Genomic DNA, 21,442 nt, shown 5'->3' with positions numbered 1-21,442 from the left:
TGCAGAAATACAAGAAATAACTCTAGGGCAGGAGAAAAAGAGGAAAGAATAAAGACCGTAGTTCAAATAACCATGGCCTTGGTCAGGAGAGCAGAAGACTATTTTATCACTGCTGCAAACTGATCTCATTTTTTCAAACATCTCAAAATCAAGCTACCTCTAATTTGCTCGTAAAAGCCTTTGATTATATCAACAAAACATCAAAGGGCCTGAGCAATATATCATGTGAATATCTTTCATAAAGGTCAAATTGTTCTGTCTTGTAATGTGAAATCTCCTCATCTTTTTATTTCATGATTTGAACTCTATTTGAAAATGCACTCTTTATTTGCAGCACTATGGGTGGGTTTTCTCCTTTCCTTCCTTCAAAACTTATTTCCAGCTAACAGTCTCCCATATGAAATAAATCAATGTTTCACACACTTTTCCATGAAAAAGCCCCATCAGCTGTGTATCTTTATGTTATTAAACAAGTGTGAGTTTTTGTTGTTTTTTTTTTTTCTGATAGATGTATGACCATTAACTGTGTTGAATCAAGCAAGAAAAATAACCAGTTCCCAAATTCCCTCTTATAAGATGGAAGTGAGCCATCATAAAACATAACACCCACAAATTGTGCTAGATGGCTTGAAATTATACTTGTTCTAGTGTTAATTACCAATAACCCCAGCATTTTAGAAGCACATAATTGAAAAGCCAGTTACAATGGAATCTAAAAATGATCACATATCTTCATCTGACACTATTTTTTTTTTTTTTTTTTGACAGAAAAATTGGTCATTTCTCTTATACAATAAGAAAAAATTAGGTAAATGTGCCTGAAGCAGACAGGAGTAATTTGATTGTTTCTTAAAAACCCATTTATATTGAGGACTCAAATTGAATCCCAGCCTTGGAAAAATGATTTTTTTCCATTCTACCTAGGTGTGACTGACTATAGATTATCTAAAATGGTGACACAAAAGAGAATTAGAGCTAGACTTATGCTGCTGCTGAAGCCCAGCACTAGCCAGTGTCCTTTTAAAGGGGAAAAAGAGGGTGCAGATATTTTCACAATGAGTGAACTTTGGATGCAGTATGATTCTGCAACAAATTCTGTTTAGAAGTGAGCCCAAGTCACATACTAAGGCCTCCATCTTTTGGCAGTCCTTCAGCTTTAAAGATCAGATTTTCAAAACTGTTCAGCTGTCATAGATAATGCAGTACCATCCAACACTTGGCCATTCAGCTTCTGGCCTTTATTGCACCAAGTCTTTTATTCAGAAAGCAGATTTCTTATTAGTGTCATCTGTTAAGCCAGGAGAGAAAAAATGACTTTCCCTGTAAAAGATATTTTTCAACAGTGCATTCAGAAGTGCTAATGTTAATGTGTTTTTTCATAGAGGATCTATTTGTGGAAAATATAGGTTTGGCAAAAATTTAGATATATATGGCTTCTGAGATTCTTTTTTCTATCAACTACCAGCTATATACACATGAACAGTGACTTGGAAGCAGTACACTATTTTAACTCAGTAACAGAAAGGTGAAGGACCTGAACCAGGCTTTGTTATCCAGGATGAACCACTGTGGAGATTGCAGTATTACTTTATTGAGCAAGTCCAACCATAAAAACTAGGTGGTCTTGCAGGTGTTCCAATCACAGCATTTCTAAGTATAAAATAACTGGCTTTCTTGAAACACCTCACACATTACTAAGAGTGCTGCTGATATGTTCAGTGAGTCTATCTTTAGCCATGGTTTTGCAAAAATGGGCAAAATGAATGTTGTTACCAGCCCTTCCCATCAAAATCAGTCAATGCTTTTCCATTACAATGTCCCATTTAAAGCTACTTAAAAGAAAACTTCAACTACTGAATCTGAAGTTCTTTTTGTTGAGCATATGCATCTTAAAAACAAATCAACAACTAAATCAAAACCAACCAAACAAACAAACAAACAAAAAAAACATCCCCTAGACAAAAGATGAATTCCAACTTTCCCCCTTGTATTCTGCTAGAAAATCATTATTCCATAAGACAGAAATAGAGGTGGGCAACAGAATGAAAAAGCTGAACTAAGTTCAAGCCAATGCTTGATTGTGACTCATCTCTGTTCATGAATAAGGATGAACCAAGTCAGTGCAAGGTTTCTGGCATTATTTCCTTATCATCAAATATGTTTGATTTTTCACATATTTGTCATCAGTTCCTTTGGCTTGGATTGTTTTTGGCTGATGGAGATAAGCTAGACCCTTGATTTAACTCAGCATTTAACTATCTAGCTCACTGAAAGAGAAATATTCTGCATTCAACCACCTTTATATGAGGAATAACTTATAGCAGAAAAAGAGAAAAGACAGTATGAGAGTTCTGTTCAAAAAATTCAGACTTTTGCTGAGAGGAGGAGGAATGAAAAACAGACTATAGGCCAACTTTCAAGCTGCTTAGGCTCTTGCAGGTCACAGTGGTTCTCCAGAAGAAAAGAATCAGGCTACTTCAGAGTTTACATGGCCCTAATCCCATCTAGTTCCCCTGTAACCTATCACTTATATGAACTTTATTTAGCAATGTTGGGTAGAGGACAGCAGAAGTAGCACTTGTATTTCCCTCTCCTTGTCTCTGCTTGTGGAATGCCTCTCCAGAGTCCCAGAGTAAGACTGCTACCAAGAAATAATGACATAAGTATGCTGCCTCGCTGTCATACAAGATGGCAGTATGAACCCTAACAGGGTCATGGAAATAGTGTAAGGAGCTATATCAATAAGCTCAGAGGCCATCAGTGACCATTACTCTTCTTATCATTTGAAAAAAAAGAAAGATAGGCTGATACTTATTTGGTATTAACAAATAAATGGATCATATTAATTGTGTACTACACATATAAACTGTATCTGTAAGCAGTGGATCAATAGATGTCAGGAGCTCAAGTGTGTTTTTATGTAGTGATATACACACAAACATGGTAATTTACAAGAACTGATATTTGTCTATAGTCTTCAAGCTCTTTCTCATATTTTTAATTGAATGAATGATTTAGCTTTCCTAACAATGTATCAGCCTCTTCTACAAGAGTAATTACGATATTCACAATTTAATATGCAGTTCAGACGCAGAGGAATATGACCAAATCTGTACAAACATTTACTAAATTAGTCAATTTTTGTTCCCAGAAGATATGGAAAAAGCTCTGGCCATCTTATTTTACAAGACAGCTGGACTAATGCCATTTGCTGAAAACGTTTTAGAATGAATCCTGACATTTTTCATCAAATAATTTACTGTTTTTTACTGAAGACTTAGGTATTCAGATAGTCTGACAGTTGCTTGAATGTGGTTTGAAGAATATTGGCACTAATCACTGAATAAATTATTAGAAAATATATATCTATATATTTTATATTCCTAGCCATTTCCACCACTATTTGTCAGTTCCTAGTTTTTCATGACAAAATCCACTAAAACTAAGAAGCACTTTTAGCTCAAGAAGGGTGTTAACTTGCAGTTTGTGTTCTTTTAGTAAACAAAACCAAACAAAAATATTTTTACAAATGTATGCAATAAAAATATTAGAAAACATTAAATAGATTTAAAATATGTATTATTAGAAATCACCATTTTGGCAGATATTGCAAGGGTATAATTATGGGGCTGTCATAAAGATGTGTAACACACTTAATCACATAGCTGATCTGATGCTCACCCTCAACTTTCACTACCAAGAGAATAAATGTAAAAATAATACCAATAAAATAATACTCTATTTTGTTTTAAAATATGCTGTTAGATTATGTTTCTCTCTCTTTTCATTCATGACCCCTGCACTGCAATCTAATCTGCAAGCACTCGCATAGCGAAATCAATGATTTTGCACACATTTGGGCTTGCTCACATATATCAGTTCAAAGAACCAAATATGACAATATCTGAAAGTAAAAACAACTACGTCCTTTCAAAAGCACAGTCAGAATTTTTTTTGCAAGATTGTCTCACATTCTTATGTTCCGCTGAATAGCGTTTCATCTCTCTCACTGATATCACAAAGGTTTCTATTCTTCATCAGAGAGTAGATGTGCACAGCAGGAATGGTTGGAGCAGGATATCCAGTCTTGCTGGCCAGCATATCTGGGCCAGCTAGGATGGAAAAGTAATCCTGTGCTGAATAGACAGTAACAGATTGCTTCCTTCTTGTAATAGAGGGAGGAGCAAAACACAAACCGTAATTGAGAGCTACTCTCTGCCCAATCTGACCTGGGGAAGTGGACAACCATAGATTGCTGCTGAGTGAGTTTAAGGCAACTGGCCATACTGCAATTTAATTCTAAAGAGCAAACAGGTAGAGCTTTTCAGAGCCTTTCTTTGCCATTTTTAACAATATCGGTAAACACATTGTGGATATACTATTAACATTCAGGTTCATTGAGACAGCAGTATCCTATTGATAGTACCTTAAATCATCTCTTTTTTGTCTGCTTGCATGAAAATTTAGATGTTGAAATGTGTAAAAGCCCTAAACAGAAGGCATGGATATTAACTCATTCTCAATACATGATTGTTTCAGAATCCATTGTTTTTATCATAGCCTTGCATTTCCTTATACTAAGTCTCTAGAGTGCAGAGAAAAAGGGAAGATCAGAGCAGACAGATCATTTTGCTGCTAGCAACAGGCTGCCTGGGGACTTTTAAGTGCAGTAGATTAAGAAAATGTTTAGTGACTAATATGATTCAGAGCCCAGTTAAGTCTGTGAAAGCCCTAAGAGGCATTTATGGCAAACTTATTTTTGTTATTGTTTCTGTTTATCAAGGAAAATTCAGGTCAAATGAGCGTCTTATTTTCACAAGTCAAATCTTTTTACCTGTTTCTCAGTGCCCTTTGAAACTGATTAAGTTCTTTAGGTCTCAAAAGTATTATGTCTCCAATTTTGCACCAGGAACTTTAACTATAAATCTCTTGCCATCACATTATTTTTAGTGAGTTTGCATGGAGGAATAGTTCAGTCTTTCAGCTGGCCCTTCTACTACAACAGCTCAGGCTAGTGACAAGCTAATAGAAGCAGAAGTCAGGATTCAAGCAGTCAGTGGCAAAGGCAAGGCCCAGATGAGGGTCAGAAGATCCATTCTGCAAAGTGGGGATGTCAAACAAAGAAGGCTGCCGCAGTATTATTAGGCAGGCTGTTTGGCAGCAGGAAACAGCTGGGACAGAGGGTAGGATAGAAGGACAAAGATCCAAATGTCAAGATCAAGAACCAAGGCTGAAGCAGACAGAAGCACGTTAGGCTTCAGGATCACAGAGCCCCACTAGTGCCACATGCAATACACTGGAAAAAACATCTACGAGTGCAGAGCACAGCACTGTGTCGGCTGCTGCAGGGAAAGTTAACTCCATAACGGATAGACCCAGCACAACATCAGTCAAGATTTCAGGCCAGTATCTATGTCCGTGGGGGACTGACTGTGGCCAGGCCATTTGACTGTTCGGATTGACAGTGATAAGATATCTGAGTATCCAAGTGAGGTTTGGAAGAGAGTTCATGCATGCCAGAATTGCTCAAGAATAGGACTTCATAGCAGTACAGTCAGTCAGACAAGTTCTTAGTACATGGTCATGTGTACTAAGAAATATGTGTAATGGCACACAGCAAAACACAGTAAGACACCTTTCACTTTGGCTTTGAAGGCTAGAGCACAAAGGTTTCACGTGAAGTAGTAAACCCTGTTCACTGGGAAAGGGTTAGGAGATAAATACAGAGTATTGTCCCTGAGATACTTGGATTTACAAATAAAACCTGAAAGTTACAAAAAAAAAAAAAAAAAAAAAAAAAACACATCTAAATTGGTCTGGCATCATTCTAAACATTTTCAAGTTTTGCAGAACATTAGAAAAAAATAATTATGAGGATTGTTCTTTGAAAATACCTCTCTCAAAAACAAAGAAAACAACCGACCTAAAAGGTATTTTTTTTTCCTAATTCTCCTAATATACATAGATTATCTACTCTCTGCACCACAATGGGATTTACACCTCTTTACCTTTGTGTGTGATCTGAAACCCAGGAATATCGCATGGTCTAGGAGAAGCACTGGGTGAATCCAAGGATCTGCTTTAAAAAAAAAATAAAATAACAATCTTGTTTCTATTTCTAGAAGATCACATTGCAAACTAAACCTTCATATTGTGTAAAATAGCACTTTGAAATATGTTTTAAAACACTTGAAAGTCTAAGTGAACCATTCGAATAAGCAATAGCTTTTGGGTTGGGAACTTGCTAATTGAGGAGTGTTTAATTTCCAAAATAGCTGTCCTTTTAAGATGTACTTAAAAGTCATTATAATCTAAAAACTACCTTGTGATAATAGAAAATAAATAGCTTCATTCTAGTTCTTCACAGACTGACTTCTGTCATTGTGATTGCAATTAGCTATCACGTGGTATTGTGACTATGAGAGTCAAAGAATGAAAGTAAACAAATATTTTCTATAGTAGAACTGTAAAACACAAATTTATCTGTATTGGTAAAGTCTGGGCAAGCAGCATTGCCTACAGATACACTGTAGATGTTACTTTAACAGGCATCAGCGAGACAGGAGTGACTTCTATGAAGCTTCCTTCTCTTTTGAATAGGTGGGAGCAGGCTCCTCTGGCCTCTGCCTCTTCATAGTCATGCCAATCTGTCTGATCATCTGTTCACGGGCTGCTCTGCAGAATAATTCCAGCAGTTCCAGAAGTTTCATTTATCTTACCATTAAAACAATGTTGTATGTAGCTGTCACACTGAATAATTTCAGAAATAAAAAGTATATTCTACCAGAAAAATCAGTTACTGAAAACCACTCAGTGTTCACCTGTTTGCTGAATTACATGTATATTTAGTCAGGGAGATTGTGCTTATGGGCTTCATTAAATATATAAATATGTTAACATAAATGTGTTTCTCTAAAATGTTTTAACCTAGCTGCTTAACTATAGTTAGTTTTGCATAATGCTGGGCACTGAAAACTTGCTCACACTGGGAAGCAAGTTTGTGTCCATGGCCAGTTTCTAGAACTGTTCTGAAATTACAAACAGCCACAGGAGCCTCCATGGGATAAACACATCTCATTTTCAGCTCTGGCTTGCAAATGAGCTTATCAGGAACTGCCACAGATGATAGCAACACCAAATGCTTTTAAAACTTGAGCATGTTTTTTCCAGACCTGCTGTGCAACCAGGGATCCAGGTATTTGTGAAAGATGAACAGGAAACTCATAGAAAGAAAATTACTATCACAACTCATTTATGTAATTGAGTTTGGTATTTAGGTATGCTATCATACAAAATTGTATTTTTCTTTTTATTTATTTAATAATCAAATTTGTGTTCATAATATCAAGATACAGGATCCAATATGTATAGAAAGCTACTTCTTGAGGTTTATAAGATTTCATCAGTGTTAAAGGTACTTACCCTTTTGCTTATCCCAATATCTTGTAACAGTCACCAAGGAAATTGTTATCATTCGGAAGCATAGCACCTAATTCTGCTTTATCACTGAGCTACATTACACTTTCCAAAAATAAAATCCAGATTATACACCTTAGTTTTAAAACCTTAATGTTCCTTTATAATACACTCCAGGAGTGATCAGCAAGCTGATCTTAAATTGTTTCTGAATTTTAAATATGAAGGAAAAGGTGGTTACTTGAGATACTTAGGCTTAAAAGAGATTACACTGAAAGTAATACAAGATGAAATCAGAAGTACAGCTATAATTTAATTTTCTTGGGAGTACCACCACTGGAACCATAAATAAATTCACAAGGACTTTGGAAGACTAAATGAGCTTTCCTGCTATTCTGAAGAATCATAAGAGCCTTATGTAAGAGAAGGCAAAAGAGAAATTCCAAACAGGTTTTTCCATCAATTTTGAGTTAAGGGTTCATGTTCATGCACTACTTATTAAGGTGGGACAGTACCAGTTTTATTTCCAGACAGGTCTCTACACTTAAATAAATATATACAATTGTAATGTGTGCCCTTCAAGTAGCCAGGTAATGTTACTATTTTCACTTAGAAAACACATTAGAAGGTGCAAATACAACCACAAGAATAGGAGAATGTAACAGGCATACAGAAAAATTTCCAATAAAGCAGGGTTGTCTGCAATCTGTTGTCACAAAGATGCCAGTAAACTAAAAGTAGTCAAAAATATTCAGGATTAGAGACCTCAATACAACATCCATTTGCTCATGACCATCCTTCCCCTGCTTTTTCTGCTTAGTGGCCTTTTAGTGGTATTTTTAAGTTTTATGATTGTGCTTCTACTTTCTATCTAAATGCACACAAGAAGTGGGAGGAGCAAAGGGGATACTAAATAGTGGAAACCCTGCAAAATCATCAGATAAAAAATTTAGCAAATAAATATCTGTAGTAGGCTCCATTACTCATGTTACTGGGTGGGCATGTGTTCACACACATGGGCTGCAGCCACAAGTAAACGCTTATTCAGTTAGGAGCTGCACAGCCCAGGTCTGTGTCTGTTCACAAGAGGTGATACTGCCATAAGGGAGAAATGTGCCATGGAGTGATTAGGCCATACTGATCAGAAGAGAATGAAAAGTTCACGCTGAGGAGCAGAACTGGGCCTGCGGTAAAGAAGATCACCATTCTGTCCAAGGTCACCACTCATGAACTGGGCCAGATTAATTCAGGGTGGAAAAGACCTCTAAGATTAACTAGTCGAGCACTAACAAGACCACCACTAAACCATGCTACTAAGTTTTACATCTACGCGTTTTTTTAAGACCTCCAGGGATGGTGACCTAACCGCATCTCAGGGCAGCTTATTCCAATGCTGCACAACCCTTTCAAGTATATCATCAGAAAAATAGCTTCTCCTGCATTTTTCAATGAGATCTTGGGACTAATCTATCTATTCAAGAGGCACTACAGAACTCCATAAAAATAAACAAGAAATCAAACAGAACTACAGAACATTTTTCCTGGAACCTTCAGAAAACAAATTTCTGTAATTTCTCAAAGAATTTGCAGTATGAAATTTACAGCAAGTATAATATATAGTCTGTAAAAAGAGAACGTGAACTTCTTTATTTGCCTTTGAGAGGGAAAACAAGTAATAGTTTACCTCTCTCATGTCTTACCTGAGAGATGAAAATTTCTCCTTTTTCTCATTCTTCAAAGCTCTACTTACTGTGTCAATCCCAGACAACAACTCAGTTATACTTATTCTCTCTATGAAAAAGGTAAGTAATATTAAAAAAGAGTTAGAATATATTAATTTGTATATTTATAAGCACAGCCAGCCCAAGAAAGCCAAGAGAGACACCAAGTCATTACGTTTTTGTTATTGTTTTTGTTTTTGTTTTCAGTAAAGAAGAGTATGAGAAATTTCTCAGGGAAACTACAAACATATGCACATACGGCAAACAGACGTTCTCTCCAATGTCACTCTGCAATTAATTTTGGACTCCACACTATTATGCAAGTGGACCACACACTCCACACAGCTCTGTTTTATATTCACAACCACGGTGAAAACTAAAACATTTTTAAGCACAAAAATTGCTTTAAAAAAGATCTTTTTAGAAATGTACACATAGAGCAATTGTTTTAGAAGAGCCAAAGATAGCAATAGCTTTCAAAAGACTTCAAATACATACACTATATAAGTACCGTTTCTTTTTCCCTCACGTGTCCTCTCCCTCCACAAGTTTTCCTTAAAAAAGTAAAATTGTTCCCTCAGTATTTACTTCCCCATATTAACATACTCTGTTTCTTTTTTAATTATTTGTGTGTGTGTGTGTGTGTGAGTGTGTGTGTGTGCTGCTTTCCATTTTGTACTGTGTTCCCTCAAAAGCAGAGGAAATTGGGAACTGTTCCTTTTAGTACCCATGTAATCACAATACAGTGCATTACGGGAAAAGTAGAACTGAGTATGTTCATTCTTCCAAGCCCCACCAGACTGGTTCAACACACTGGCAAACTGATCATTATTTAAGTCTCTCTCTTGCAAACATCCATACTTTTCAGAGAGATACAAAAGTGTGAAAGAAACAAATTAGGTCCCTTAATTCCAGAAAAGCAAATTGGAATACAACAAGCATGAGCTGTAATTTGAAAATAGAAAATATAGGCAGAAAAAATCAGACTAGTCCAGAAATCAGTCAACTCCAACAGATCCTGTGAGCTCCTCTCAATTCACTGCAGCAGATGCAATGCAGCACATGCAATTTCCACCCAGTAACAGCTCGCTCCTGTTAGCCCGGCAACATGCCCATGTAGTCTTCCCACACTGAAGTATCAGACAGAAAAAAATTACCACCAAATGATGAATCTCCAGTAGGTGGAGTGCCAAAACCCCAGGAACAGTGCTGGTATCTTGATATGTACCTAGTTAGAAGTATAAGTTCCCTATACAAGTATAATATTTTGTACTTCTTAATATATCATTTTGATTTCATAGATCATTCTTTTGCATTTGCAATGTGAATACATTGATTTCAGACAGGTACAACATATTTTTCACTTTCAATGCTGTAAGTAAATTCACATAATCCACAGGGAGACTTAGGTGGGCTCCATATTTCTGGAGTTCTCTGTATTTCCCTAGTTTTGTGTTCAGTAAGTTTATGCATTTTTACAAACACTGTAATGTTTGTCTTGGAATGACCCTAAACCCCACCTCCTCTGAGTTGTACAACGTTCCGACTCTTTGATCTTCTGATTATTAACATATCATTAGCTCCTCAATCAACAGAGAATTTTCCATGGAAAATATGAATTTCAAATGTAGAAACCAAGCAGAAAAATCCTCTCTTTGGCATACAGCTTTCAAGATTTCTTTATGTATCATCAAATACACAAAAAGGTTTACAGCACATCTTTCAACATGCAGTGCTACTGTTCTGAATGCCAGGTACACATCTTTTATAAGACTTAATATTAGTGTTAATCTAATGGCTTTTCCAGCTGATATAGTCTTTCCTCTTTGCATGCAAGTTTGCAACATCTTTCTCACGTTTTGGCACTTTCATTTCATACTTCACAGTTTTATTAGCACTTTGAGCTTTGAAAGATAGCTCATTTATTTGCTATACCTAGATGCCACAAAACTTTGAATACACTATATAAAGATTTAGAGAAAGATAGTGATGGAGTACAGTCAGACACAGATAATTACCTTGATAGGATTCCAGAAACTGGTGCAGTATAATTGCCTTTTGTCTAGAATACCAAAAACAGCAGTCCTGCCAGACTGCAGATTCATGTCTACAGTTTTCCTGTCTGAAAACTTCTTCATTGTATTGTTTGTTGAAAGATCAACCATGCTGATACTAATGCACAGGATACAGTGGCAGGCGATGACAAAAGTTCCATCAAGACTATGTGTAATTGTCCTTTAATATATTTCTTTTATATTGCCTCTGTACTACTATACAGTTGTATAAAAACAAGCAAGAATGGTTGCAGGCTTCCTCTGGCAGAGATTCCCTCCCAGCCACCTCCTAAACAAGGAGTATTTTAGGTCACTATTATTCACTGAATCCGCTATCTCTTTCTCATTACCTAATTTCAAGCCAACCTTTTTCTTCACCTCTCTCTTCTACCCTCAGCCAGCTACTCTGGTGGATGGCAGGCTGAAATAGGTGAGTATGCAAGACCCAGAGGTGTTCAAAACTGGAGTCATTAATGTCTCTAAATGAAGGAAGAAAGTGGGGAAGAAAAAAAAAAAAAAAAGAAAGAAAAAAAAAGTTACCTCAGAATACATGGTGCAAGTTCTAAACAAATCTGCAAGGTTTTGATAAAAGTTGGCCTGATTTTGCAGCATTTCTGCTGTTCTGCTCAAAGAAATATTCAATAATGATAACTCTCTTACTTACAATGCACAGGGACCTTACTTTCAAAAAGTACGACCATTTAACAGCCAGAAACATTGGCTAAGACTAACTCTAAGGCAAAGCATGAAGTCATAAAGATGCACAGATGTTACTATTTGAAAACATTAAAGAGGTACTGAAGTTCCTGAGCAGATCCCAAGTTGTGTTGATTTCAGCAGTTATGAGTCATAAGGGAAGAAGATACTACTGAAATTACATGCCTGGGACAGTTTTCTCTGCCACTTACATTTAGGAAAAAACAACAGTGTCTTTAGAAATACTTAATGGGGAGGAGAGCACTCTGAAAGACTGCAGATACCAAGAACTGAAATGAATAAATCTGCTTGCTTGTACTTATGCAGTTAAACAAGTACAATGCTAATGCATTATATATTTCTGATTATATCATGGAAGCCTCAGCAGATCCAATTTCACAAGTATATAAAAAAGGTGAGTGCTGAAGGTTACTGTAAGTTATGAGACCGATTATTTAAGGGAAAAGCTCATTTAATGGAATTTGGGCAGTTTTATAAACAGAGCAAAGAAAATGGGACTACTCACACATCCTGTGCCAGCCCTTTTCTGATAAATAAGTGCACTGAAACTTCTGAAATAGTCACTTAGGCAAGCAAATACACTCCGGATGTCTTATACTAGAAGTCCCTGAACCTTTTGTGAGTTCACTTCAGTAGCAGCTCAAGACTATCCCTACATGTGGAAACAGGGTTTTCATGCTGCACATGAAAGTTTACCACAGTGTGCAACTACATTTATGGTCACGCTATCCTGTTTGTATCTATCCTGTCCTTGTATTCCAGAAAAAAAGGGCTCCCAAATTAGCAAAATACTGAAAGAGATGCAATCCAATAACTCTTCTCACTTTGGCAATTCATGGTTTCAAAAGGCACTCTTCAGGGGTGAAGCTGAAACCTCTCAGCTGGCTGGCCCCTTATCTACTAGAGAAACAGAATTCTAACTGAGGCAGAGAAGAGCTGATACTGTCCATTCTGCAGTTCTACCAGTACAAAAAGACACACAGTAAAGGAGATAATTTAAGCTATGTTTGTGTTAATAAGTCAAGGAGCAGGGTATAAAAACTGGAAGTATGTGTTCATGAACATAGGAATTTCAGACAACTTTCTTCCCTTTCTTTGTTGTTCAGAGATTCTTCTTTTAGAAACAACTCTGCCCTAGACCACCTTTTCTCTCTGCAGAAACACTCTCATTTCCTCTCATGCCTGGAGAGAACTAGTTAACCACGTACACTTCAATACAATAGCAGGTATTCATCAAAATCTCTTTGCTGGACTTCCACTTAAGCTAATGAAATGAGTCACGACATGTACCATGTCACCTTTTTACAAAGCATTCACTGACATATTCACCTACATATAGCAGTCTCTTCCACTTTTCCTTATTAGTTGTGGTTTGACTCTAAAATGTTTAAATATCCAAATTTAAGTAAATAAATTTAGTTTCAGTTATCTATCTAAATATCTAGACAGATATTTATGGAGAAACTGTTTGATTCAGAGCACTCTAAATGAAGTGTAATCTGCCAAAGGTAGGTACATTCTACCTTGACAGAAACAAACAACAATAACAACAACAACAACAACAACAAAGGCAGTAAATAACAAATCTGAATGTAAAAACAGTCTTTAGGGCTTCAGCACTGCCAGGTAGACTTTCTCAACATTTTTATCAAGATGCAAAGGAGATATTTTTTTTTTCCTGAGAACTTGCCAGATTGCATTGTATTGTGGAACTTAGGCCACCTGTACAGAATACAGATAAAAGTCTAAAGGTTACAGATGACAGGAAGCTGGATTTGGTTTATATCTTGCAGTATTTAGTGGTTTCATCCCTTTTATCTCTAAATAAATACTTGTCAAGGCCAAAGGAGTAAAACTTGAAGGCATTTTTGCCAAAAAGCAAACAGTTTCCTCAATGGTGAATAGCTTGAACATTTGCTCTACGTAAAAGGAAAAATCAGATGTACAGATATTCTCCTTCAGAACAGGCCTTTATAGCCCTACATGAGTTTTGTTTTAGCTCAAGTAGAACCAGTGGCACTTTTTAAACTTATCAGCTGGCTAGATCAGAAAATGCTGGAAATATTTCTACAGATTCCCTTTATTATAGTGGTTTTCTTCTTCAATAGATGGATAAGGGTCATATTCAACAGAAATATATATAAAAATATAAGAAAATGCATATAAAAATATTGGCTGAAAATATACTATTTTGACAGAAACTGGCTGTTATAATATTTTATCTCTAAATCACCTGCCTTCTGCAGAAAGTTTTGGTTTTTCTTTGTTTGTTTTGGTGAGAAACAAAAAAATCCTCTCCACAATTGAGGTCTTCTAAAGATTTTTTCCACTATGCACTTTTTCTAATATATATTACTTATAAACCGGGTTATACTATGCTCACACTTTGAGAAGATTATAAAGAAGCTCACCATCTGCATACATCTATTAACTAACATAGAAAAATACCTATGTTAAATCTCATAACAACGTGGAATCATGACAAAAGAAGCAACAGTGGGCTAACAGTGAAGTGCTGAATTTCCTCCTGTTTTAAAAATTACATGTGAAAGGAAAGACTTCTCACCTTCTTGCTCTACAGTGTACTGTGGAGACAGGTAGATATAAGCCTTATAACATTTGACAGCTTTGTCAGGAAATGCACGGTTGTACATTACAGTAAGCGGTGTTTCAAGTGCCTTGTAGAACTTTTCTTCTAACCAAGAATCTTGCTGAAAATTTCTTTTTGGTCTTTCAATTCCAAACACTTCATTGTCATAAGATTTGGCATTTTCCAAAATAGAAGAAGCACTCACAGGAGTCTGAGTTGAGCCCCAGCTGCAATAAGGCACGGAAAGTTTCTGGGAAGACATGGACCCATTGCATTTCTGTTGATGAAGTAAATATATATTATTAAGACACTGATAATTTTAAATTATTTATTTCACACTAAATTATCTCTAAGCCTCTGATATAAATTTATGAAAATTTATCTCTGGAATGCCACAATATTTCCCTTCAGAAGTGAAGCTATATGAAATAACTTCTTATGTTTTAATTCCATTTAAGAGAAATTTTTGATTTTTTTCAATAAAAATCATTAATTTGTTCTTAAATAAAAAATATGAAAGAGGAATATTATAAGTTGAGCTGCAGTTTTCAGATCTTCAAACCTCTTCTGACTTTAGAATCCTTACATACAGGTTAAGCGCTGTAATATGAAAATCTTTGGCAAGAACCCATCCATCCTTGACCCAGAACTATGAGGTTAGATTTCACACCTACTTAACAGCTGATCACTTACCATTGGCCTATTTTATACAAATAGTCTTCCATTTAAATAACAGTCATTTCCATTTATTATCATCAGAGTAATTCAATTTCCTAAGGACAGCCTAATAATACGGCTGCCCCATTATGCCATGGATGAATGTAGTCAAATACTTGTAATTATATTTTTAACAAGTTACTGCTATTTAGTATTCTGCCCCATCCACAACACGGTTGGTAGCTTACAGATATGAAGTAAAGCAATCCCTGTCTTATCTAGAGAACACAGTTCAGGTCTCTGTTCTAACAAGGATCACTATATTAGTGCATTTTGTAATGCTCATGTAGGTAAAATTAATGAAGAAAAGCTTAATAGACATTCATTTTAAACACACATTCATAGGTGAATTACAGCAAAGGTGAATGTCAGTAGCAATTACAGTATTTTGGAAAGTTCCTCTTCCGTCTAAATTCTGAGCCTCATTTTGCCACAGACTATTACACCACCCTAACAAAGAAGGGGTGCATTCACCTTGCCTGAACTACTCTAGCACTAGGTGAAAACATCCTAAAGGTCTTCTGCAACCAAGCCAGTTCCTATTGGGACAGTACAAAAGGGCTGCAAAGGACTGTTCCTTTGGCACAGACAGCACAGGACCAGACCGAAGAATGGAAGTATATGAGCAGGAAAAAAAATAAATTAACGGAGAGAGGTTTTGTAGAACAGAGAACACGTTTATTTTCTTCAAAAAGAAATGTATCAATGCAGTCAGTGTCCCAGATTTTCTAGCTTCGGTTACGCACAAGTGAGTTAGAATCATAGAATCATAGAATATCCTGAGTTGGAAGGGACCCTTAAGGATCATCAAGTCCAACTCTTGACACCGCACAGGTCTACCCAAAAGTTCAAACCATGTGACTAAAAAGGTGTCATTCCCAAAAGGAATGACACCAAAATTCTCCCTTTCCTCCTGGGCACTCAGCAGATGATGCCATGTGCTTCTGCCACTGCCATGGCACCTTATAAGCCTGAGGCCCAGCCCTGGGGGAGGACTCCCTCTCAGGCATGTGTCCCACTACAGACCCACAGATCCAGACCCGACACCAACACACAGGTGGGCTTTCCGGAGCAACTTTGGGTGTATCCCATACACATGGTCCTGCCACCCCAGGCTGGCCCTGACTGCCCCTGGGGACTGTGGTGAAGGGTGCAGTGGTGAAGGGACGAGACTAGCTGGTGGGCCCAGAGCAGGCCCCCAGCTCCCCTTCTTTGGGAGCTGCTAGCCCTCATTGCACCCAACAAAAGCCATGTTTGTATTGCTCTGTATGGTGGTGCATGCTTCTCCAAGCTACTACAAGAAAGTTTACCACATCTTTTCACTGCATAAATAAAGTAGATTGATATGTTCAAGATATACTTGGGCTGCCCCTTTCCGTGTGAATATAAGTTAATACTTACTTAATAGTCAAAGTTGATGGAAAAGTGGTAAATTTTTATCTGTTCTACCATAATTTGTATCATCCAAGACCTTCCCCAAGACGTTTATCCTTAATCTGATTTTTGGTAGGTTTTTCAAAGCTTGTGGCTTCTTCCCCCACCAACACTTCACTCAAGATGCTATAAGGGAGACTTTTCATTCATCTGTTGACTTCAAGCTTTTGAAATCTTCTGGGGTCCACATCCTTTCCTTTCTCCAGTTCCCAGATGAGAAAACTATAAATGTTCAAAATCTGAATTGTCTTCTGCTTATTAAGTTAGAGGTGCTGGGTGATATTTACACTTTCAGAGCTTGTTGGCTTAATGATGCCTATCTGGATTCTAAATTGGAGAAATCACATGAGTTTTCAAGTATTTAATAAAAATCACCATAACAATGAACTGTTTGGAGAAGACGACTAGCAATTATTTGGCTGTATGTACCAAACACAGTAAGAAGTAATATTTTAAATATTGTGCAATGATGACGGGTTTTGTTCTTCATAACTCAAAAGAATCCATTCTAAAAATTATCTGCATCCTGGGCTAGTAACTTTCCAAACTTGTATACAGATGCAATCCCAAATTCAAAGCACTTACAATCAAAGACAAGCAACATTAAATGAGGGAAAAGGAAGAAAGCGCAGCTATCTTCAACTGCCTCTTCCCTAAACATTTTGAATTAATTATTTTCATGAAAAAAATAATTTTATACCAGATTTTGATGCAAAAAGCAGCAGTTTCCTGAATAGTTTGACTCAACAAGGATATGATCTTGTCAGCCATTGGAGAGGCACAAAAAATAGTGCTCGTCAAATCTGTTTTTATTAGAGGCTTAGAGAGTACTGATGAGGTAAATAGAGGTAAAAGTATATACAACAAAAATAAAGCTGTGGAAGAAACTCAAATATAGCACATAGAAAAGATAATGAATGGAAACAATGTAATTTAGTCAGAGAGACAGTAAAAGGATTGAAAGAGTATGATGGGCAATAGAGATGTTCTGGAGGGAGATGCATTCAGGTGATGAAAAACAGCATCAGTTGTTGCAGGGGATGGGTCAAAAATAAGTCAACAATATAGAAATGGCAGAGAATGCAGTGCAGAGGAAAAGCTCTTCAGGGATTGACAAAGTCCCCAGCAATCTTGCAGTACAAAAAGACAATGTACTGAAAGAGTTGTGGAATTAAGTAAAGAAGTGGACAGAAAATTGCAAGAAAGTTTCACCAAACACCACAAAAGATATCATTTTCAAAGAGAAGACTGCATTAGCAGTGTGAAGGGCATAAAGAAAATAAAGGAGAAAAAAGTGGAAGACATTGCAAGCAACTCCAAGATTTGGCTAGCTGAAAGAAATTTCAGGAAAGTATTGAGATAGGAAGCTGACTAGAGGTGACTCGTGGTGCAGCTGCAAGAACAGAAATGAAGTAAATGCCTTTGTTTGCAGAGCCAATGAATATAGATTTCTAAAGAGATGGAGCACTGGAAATTACTGATGGGACATTTGCCTACGTGTTACAGCTTGAGGTATTGTGTACAGACAGACAATTTTGGGCCCACAGCATCTATAAACTGCTTAATCAAATTGAAACACTTCTTATAGTGTATATATACCTATGGAAAACAATGTTGTGTACTTAATTTCAAATCATTTACCTGCAGAAAGAATTCTCTGTGAATGCACATCATTTCATATTGTAAATGCCCAAGTGATATATCACACTTCTCTGCATAATAATTTGTTTTATGTTTATTCAAGTAGCATAGCTTTGTTAATTACAAATAAAAAATGAATTATCAAAACAGCTCCTCCATATTAATGTGCAGTGTGATACAGAATGACTTATCTATTCTCCTTCCAGCTGCTTATACATTTGAACTATTTTGTGAGCACTAGCCATTTATATTCAGAAAACCTCAGATGAGTGATGAATATCCCAATCACTAGTTCTAACAAGAAAGTGTAATTATCCCTATATATTGTGGAAGCCCTTCAGCAGTTTTTCAGGTAATAAAAGGCAAACAATTATAAAGAAACAATTTTGTACATACAAACAAGATGCTCCTCTATAATTTTGTAGTATTATATGTAACCTGGTCAATAAGTTTACTGTATGAATGTTATTTCAGTTAAATGGCAGGCTTTAAGGAGAAGAAAAAAAATAAATAAATAGGCAAGGGTAAACCTCCTTCTAGGTAAAGAGTTGAAGAGCTTTATGAAACATTACTTTTCTAATTAACTGCAAAAATCTTTTTTCCAAGGTCTGGCTGATTTACACACTTCTGTTTACAAAGACGGATCAGTGCAGCCAGCAAACTAACAAGACTTTAAATCAGTAGATATTAAATGGTTCAGGGAATGTAACTTCCTGTATTTTCTGAGTCTAAAGAACAGGAACCAGTCACTGTATTAGCCACCAAAGATTACTGAAAGAAAAAGTTGCTTGAAAGAAAAAGTTGAAAGTGCAAAACAAAACTAGGTCTTCTCCATCTGTTTCTGAGATTAACCAGGGTCTAATGTAAGAACTGGAAAACCACATTACTTCAGAATTTACAAAACAGAGACCTAAGAAAATTTATGCAGGCTTCTAAACCCAGTTTACTCTGATGCTGACCTCAATTCAGCCCATGTTCTCACACTCCTGCACAGCTGAGCTGGACACATATCCTACATCACCATCCTCATAGTTTTGAGCCAGTTTAACTCCACAAGTATGCCTATTAAATATGCAGATGAACATTGATATTGATAGACAACAAGCAGCTCTGCAATGGGAGGGAAAAAGGACTATAGCAACTCTGACTTAAATCAGCTTTCTCTGTTTTGGAGCTCCTTCAATAGGAACAGATCAAGGAGAGAAGTGCCACCAGTGTCATAACCAAAACACCTGACAACATTTGCTAGCTTCAGATTTCATTCTTCATGATCCAGGAGGACATCGAAATGCAGTGATTTCCTGCAAGCTTAGAATGAATAGCTATTTTAAAATTTAAATAACTTTTCGGAGCTTGTATCCTTCATTTAAGAAAAAAGGATTGTGAAATGTGGCTTTCTTATCTTCCCCAAAAGTTTAATTGATTTTATGGAAATGGAGGATTGTACCTTGAGCACTATTGCTGCAAACTTTAGAGTTTTTCATGGGAGAAAGAAATTGTTTGATAGACTTACATGACTTTAAGGCGCTTGGCTTGTTTCCACATACCTGTCACATTCTTGGGGTGAGGGGTGGATAGTTTAAATACAATAACTTAAATCATATACAGATTATTAAAGTTTCTTTAAAAAATAATTAGTTATAAATGTTGTAAATATATTATACACTTGTCTTCTGCTATAAATGAGAAATATCTATCTAATTACAGCATTTATAATATGGGTTAGCCAGTATCTATGTCTTAAGTCCCCAGTGCCAATCCTCAGATCAAATTTCAATGATCTGGAAGAAAATACAAAGTGATTGCCAGCAAAACTTGCAGAGCACACAAAAACTGGTGGACTGGCAAGTAATAAGGCAAATGTTCTATAGAATGATCTGATTCAATTGGTTAGGTGGTTTCATTTGAACAAGATAAATTTTAATAAAAACAAATGCAAAGTCATAAATCTAGGGACAGGGAATGCAGGTCACATTTATCGGATGGCAAATGAGAAAAGTGATTCTAAAACTTCAGGTGGGTAAGAAACTGTCAACTTCCAGTACAAAGCTGATGATAAATGAACTGAATTGATCCTCTAAAAATTAAAGGAATATTAGAAAGAAGTAGCTTCCTTGCATTATTTCCATATTCATACTGATGCCACCAATGCTGGATCACTCTGTTTAGTCTGACATTTCCATTTTTAAAAACATAGCAAAAAAAATAAAAGGATTCAGAAGTGAATTAAAGGATCATTAGACACTTGAAAAATCTACCTTAAGGCCAGAGAAGGTCAATATTTTTAGTTTAATCAACAGAACACTAGAAAGTGACTTTTTCATATTGAGAGAAGCTGGAGTAAACCAGCTGAAAGCCTTAAAACGTGAGAAAATCTCAGCTGCTTAGAGGAGTACGTGCATGCTACATATACAGAGGTCATATACATAGATGTTACATACACAATACTCTCTATAAAAGGTATCATTTCTCTTGGTTGAAAGGGATTGGTGACATTAATTCCAAAGAAACTGGGGAAACAAATAACAGACTTAACAAAGTTATTGCCTAATCACCAATCACCACTCATGTTCAGACTAGGTATGAAAAAATATGTTAGTCACCAGCTGAAAACACTGTGAAGAATGTATTTTCTTTCACCAGTCTTTCAAAAATGAGGGACAAAGGAATCTGGATTAGCCAGTCAAATAAGGAGTAAGATAAATTCAGATTTGAAAAGAGTATGAAACAGTGTATAAAGATATCGAATGAGGTTTAGAGGGAAGGCTTTGGGATGTTGTTGTGGTTTTTGGTAGTTTATTTATTTTGTTTTGGGGTGTTTTTGTTTTTGCTTGTTGGGTTGTCTGTTTGTTTAAAACTACCACACCATTAGAAATAAAGGAAAATCCAAGAAAAGTTGAAAGAAGAATTCTTTAAGAACCTTCTCGGCAAATACAGACAATATCTCTAAAGAAATCATTAAAAATTGAATTACTTGCTTGTAAACCAAGAGCACTTACTGTGTTGCTCCCAATAAACAAATAGTAAACTTTGTGTTTCCACTATCAACTTTTCATTTCCCTATTTACTGTGGGGAAGAAAATTGTCTGCAATAACTGAATAAGTTTTGTGCAACAAATCACAGTCTGCATATGACTACATTTTAAGATGAT

At 36.3% G+C, this 21,442-nt stretch overlaps 1 protein-coding gene across 9 annotated transcripts in view; it reads right to left on the bottom strand.

The window, feature by feature from the left end:
* The window catches only part of IQCM (IQ motif containing M), a 195,323-nt gene that overhangs the window by 88,667 nt on the left and 85,214 nt on the right, over positions 1–21,442 (bottom strand). For 8 of the 9 annotated variants that reach the window (XM_038178806.2, XM_038178802.2, XM_038178807.2 and 5 more), the window contains 3 exons: positions 14,475–14,775; positions 9,117–9,207; positions 6,009–6,079 (listed from right to left, as the gene is read on the bottom strand). In XM_038178806.2, the coding sequence (XP_038034734.1) occupies positions 6,009–6,079; positions 9,117–9,207; positions 14,475–14,775 (463 nt within the window). The remainder of the gene's footprint in view (positions 1–6,008; positions 6,080–9,116; positions 9,208–14,474; positions 14,776–21,442) is intronic. The other variant, XM_038178809.2, reaches the window with a different exon arrangement.

The sequence above is a fragment of the Anas platyrhynchos genome, chromosome 4 (assembly GCF_047663525.1).
Source record: "Anas platyrhynchos isolate ZD024472 breed Pekin duck chromosome 4, IASCAAS_PekinDuck_T2T, whole genome shotgun sequence".
In the NCBI taxonomy this organism is placed as follows: domain Eukaryota; kingdom Metazoa; phylum Chordata; class Aves; order Anseriformes; family Anatidae; genus Anas; species Anas platyrhynchos.
The sequence above is the reverse complement of the archived record's forward strand: the minus strand, read 5'-3'. Positions and strand labels throughout refer to the sequence as shown.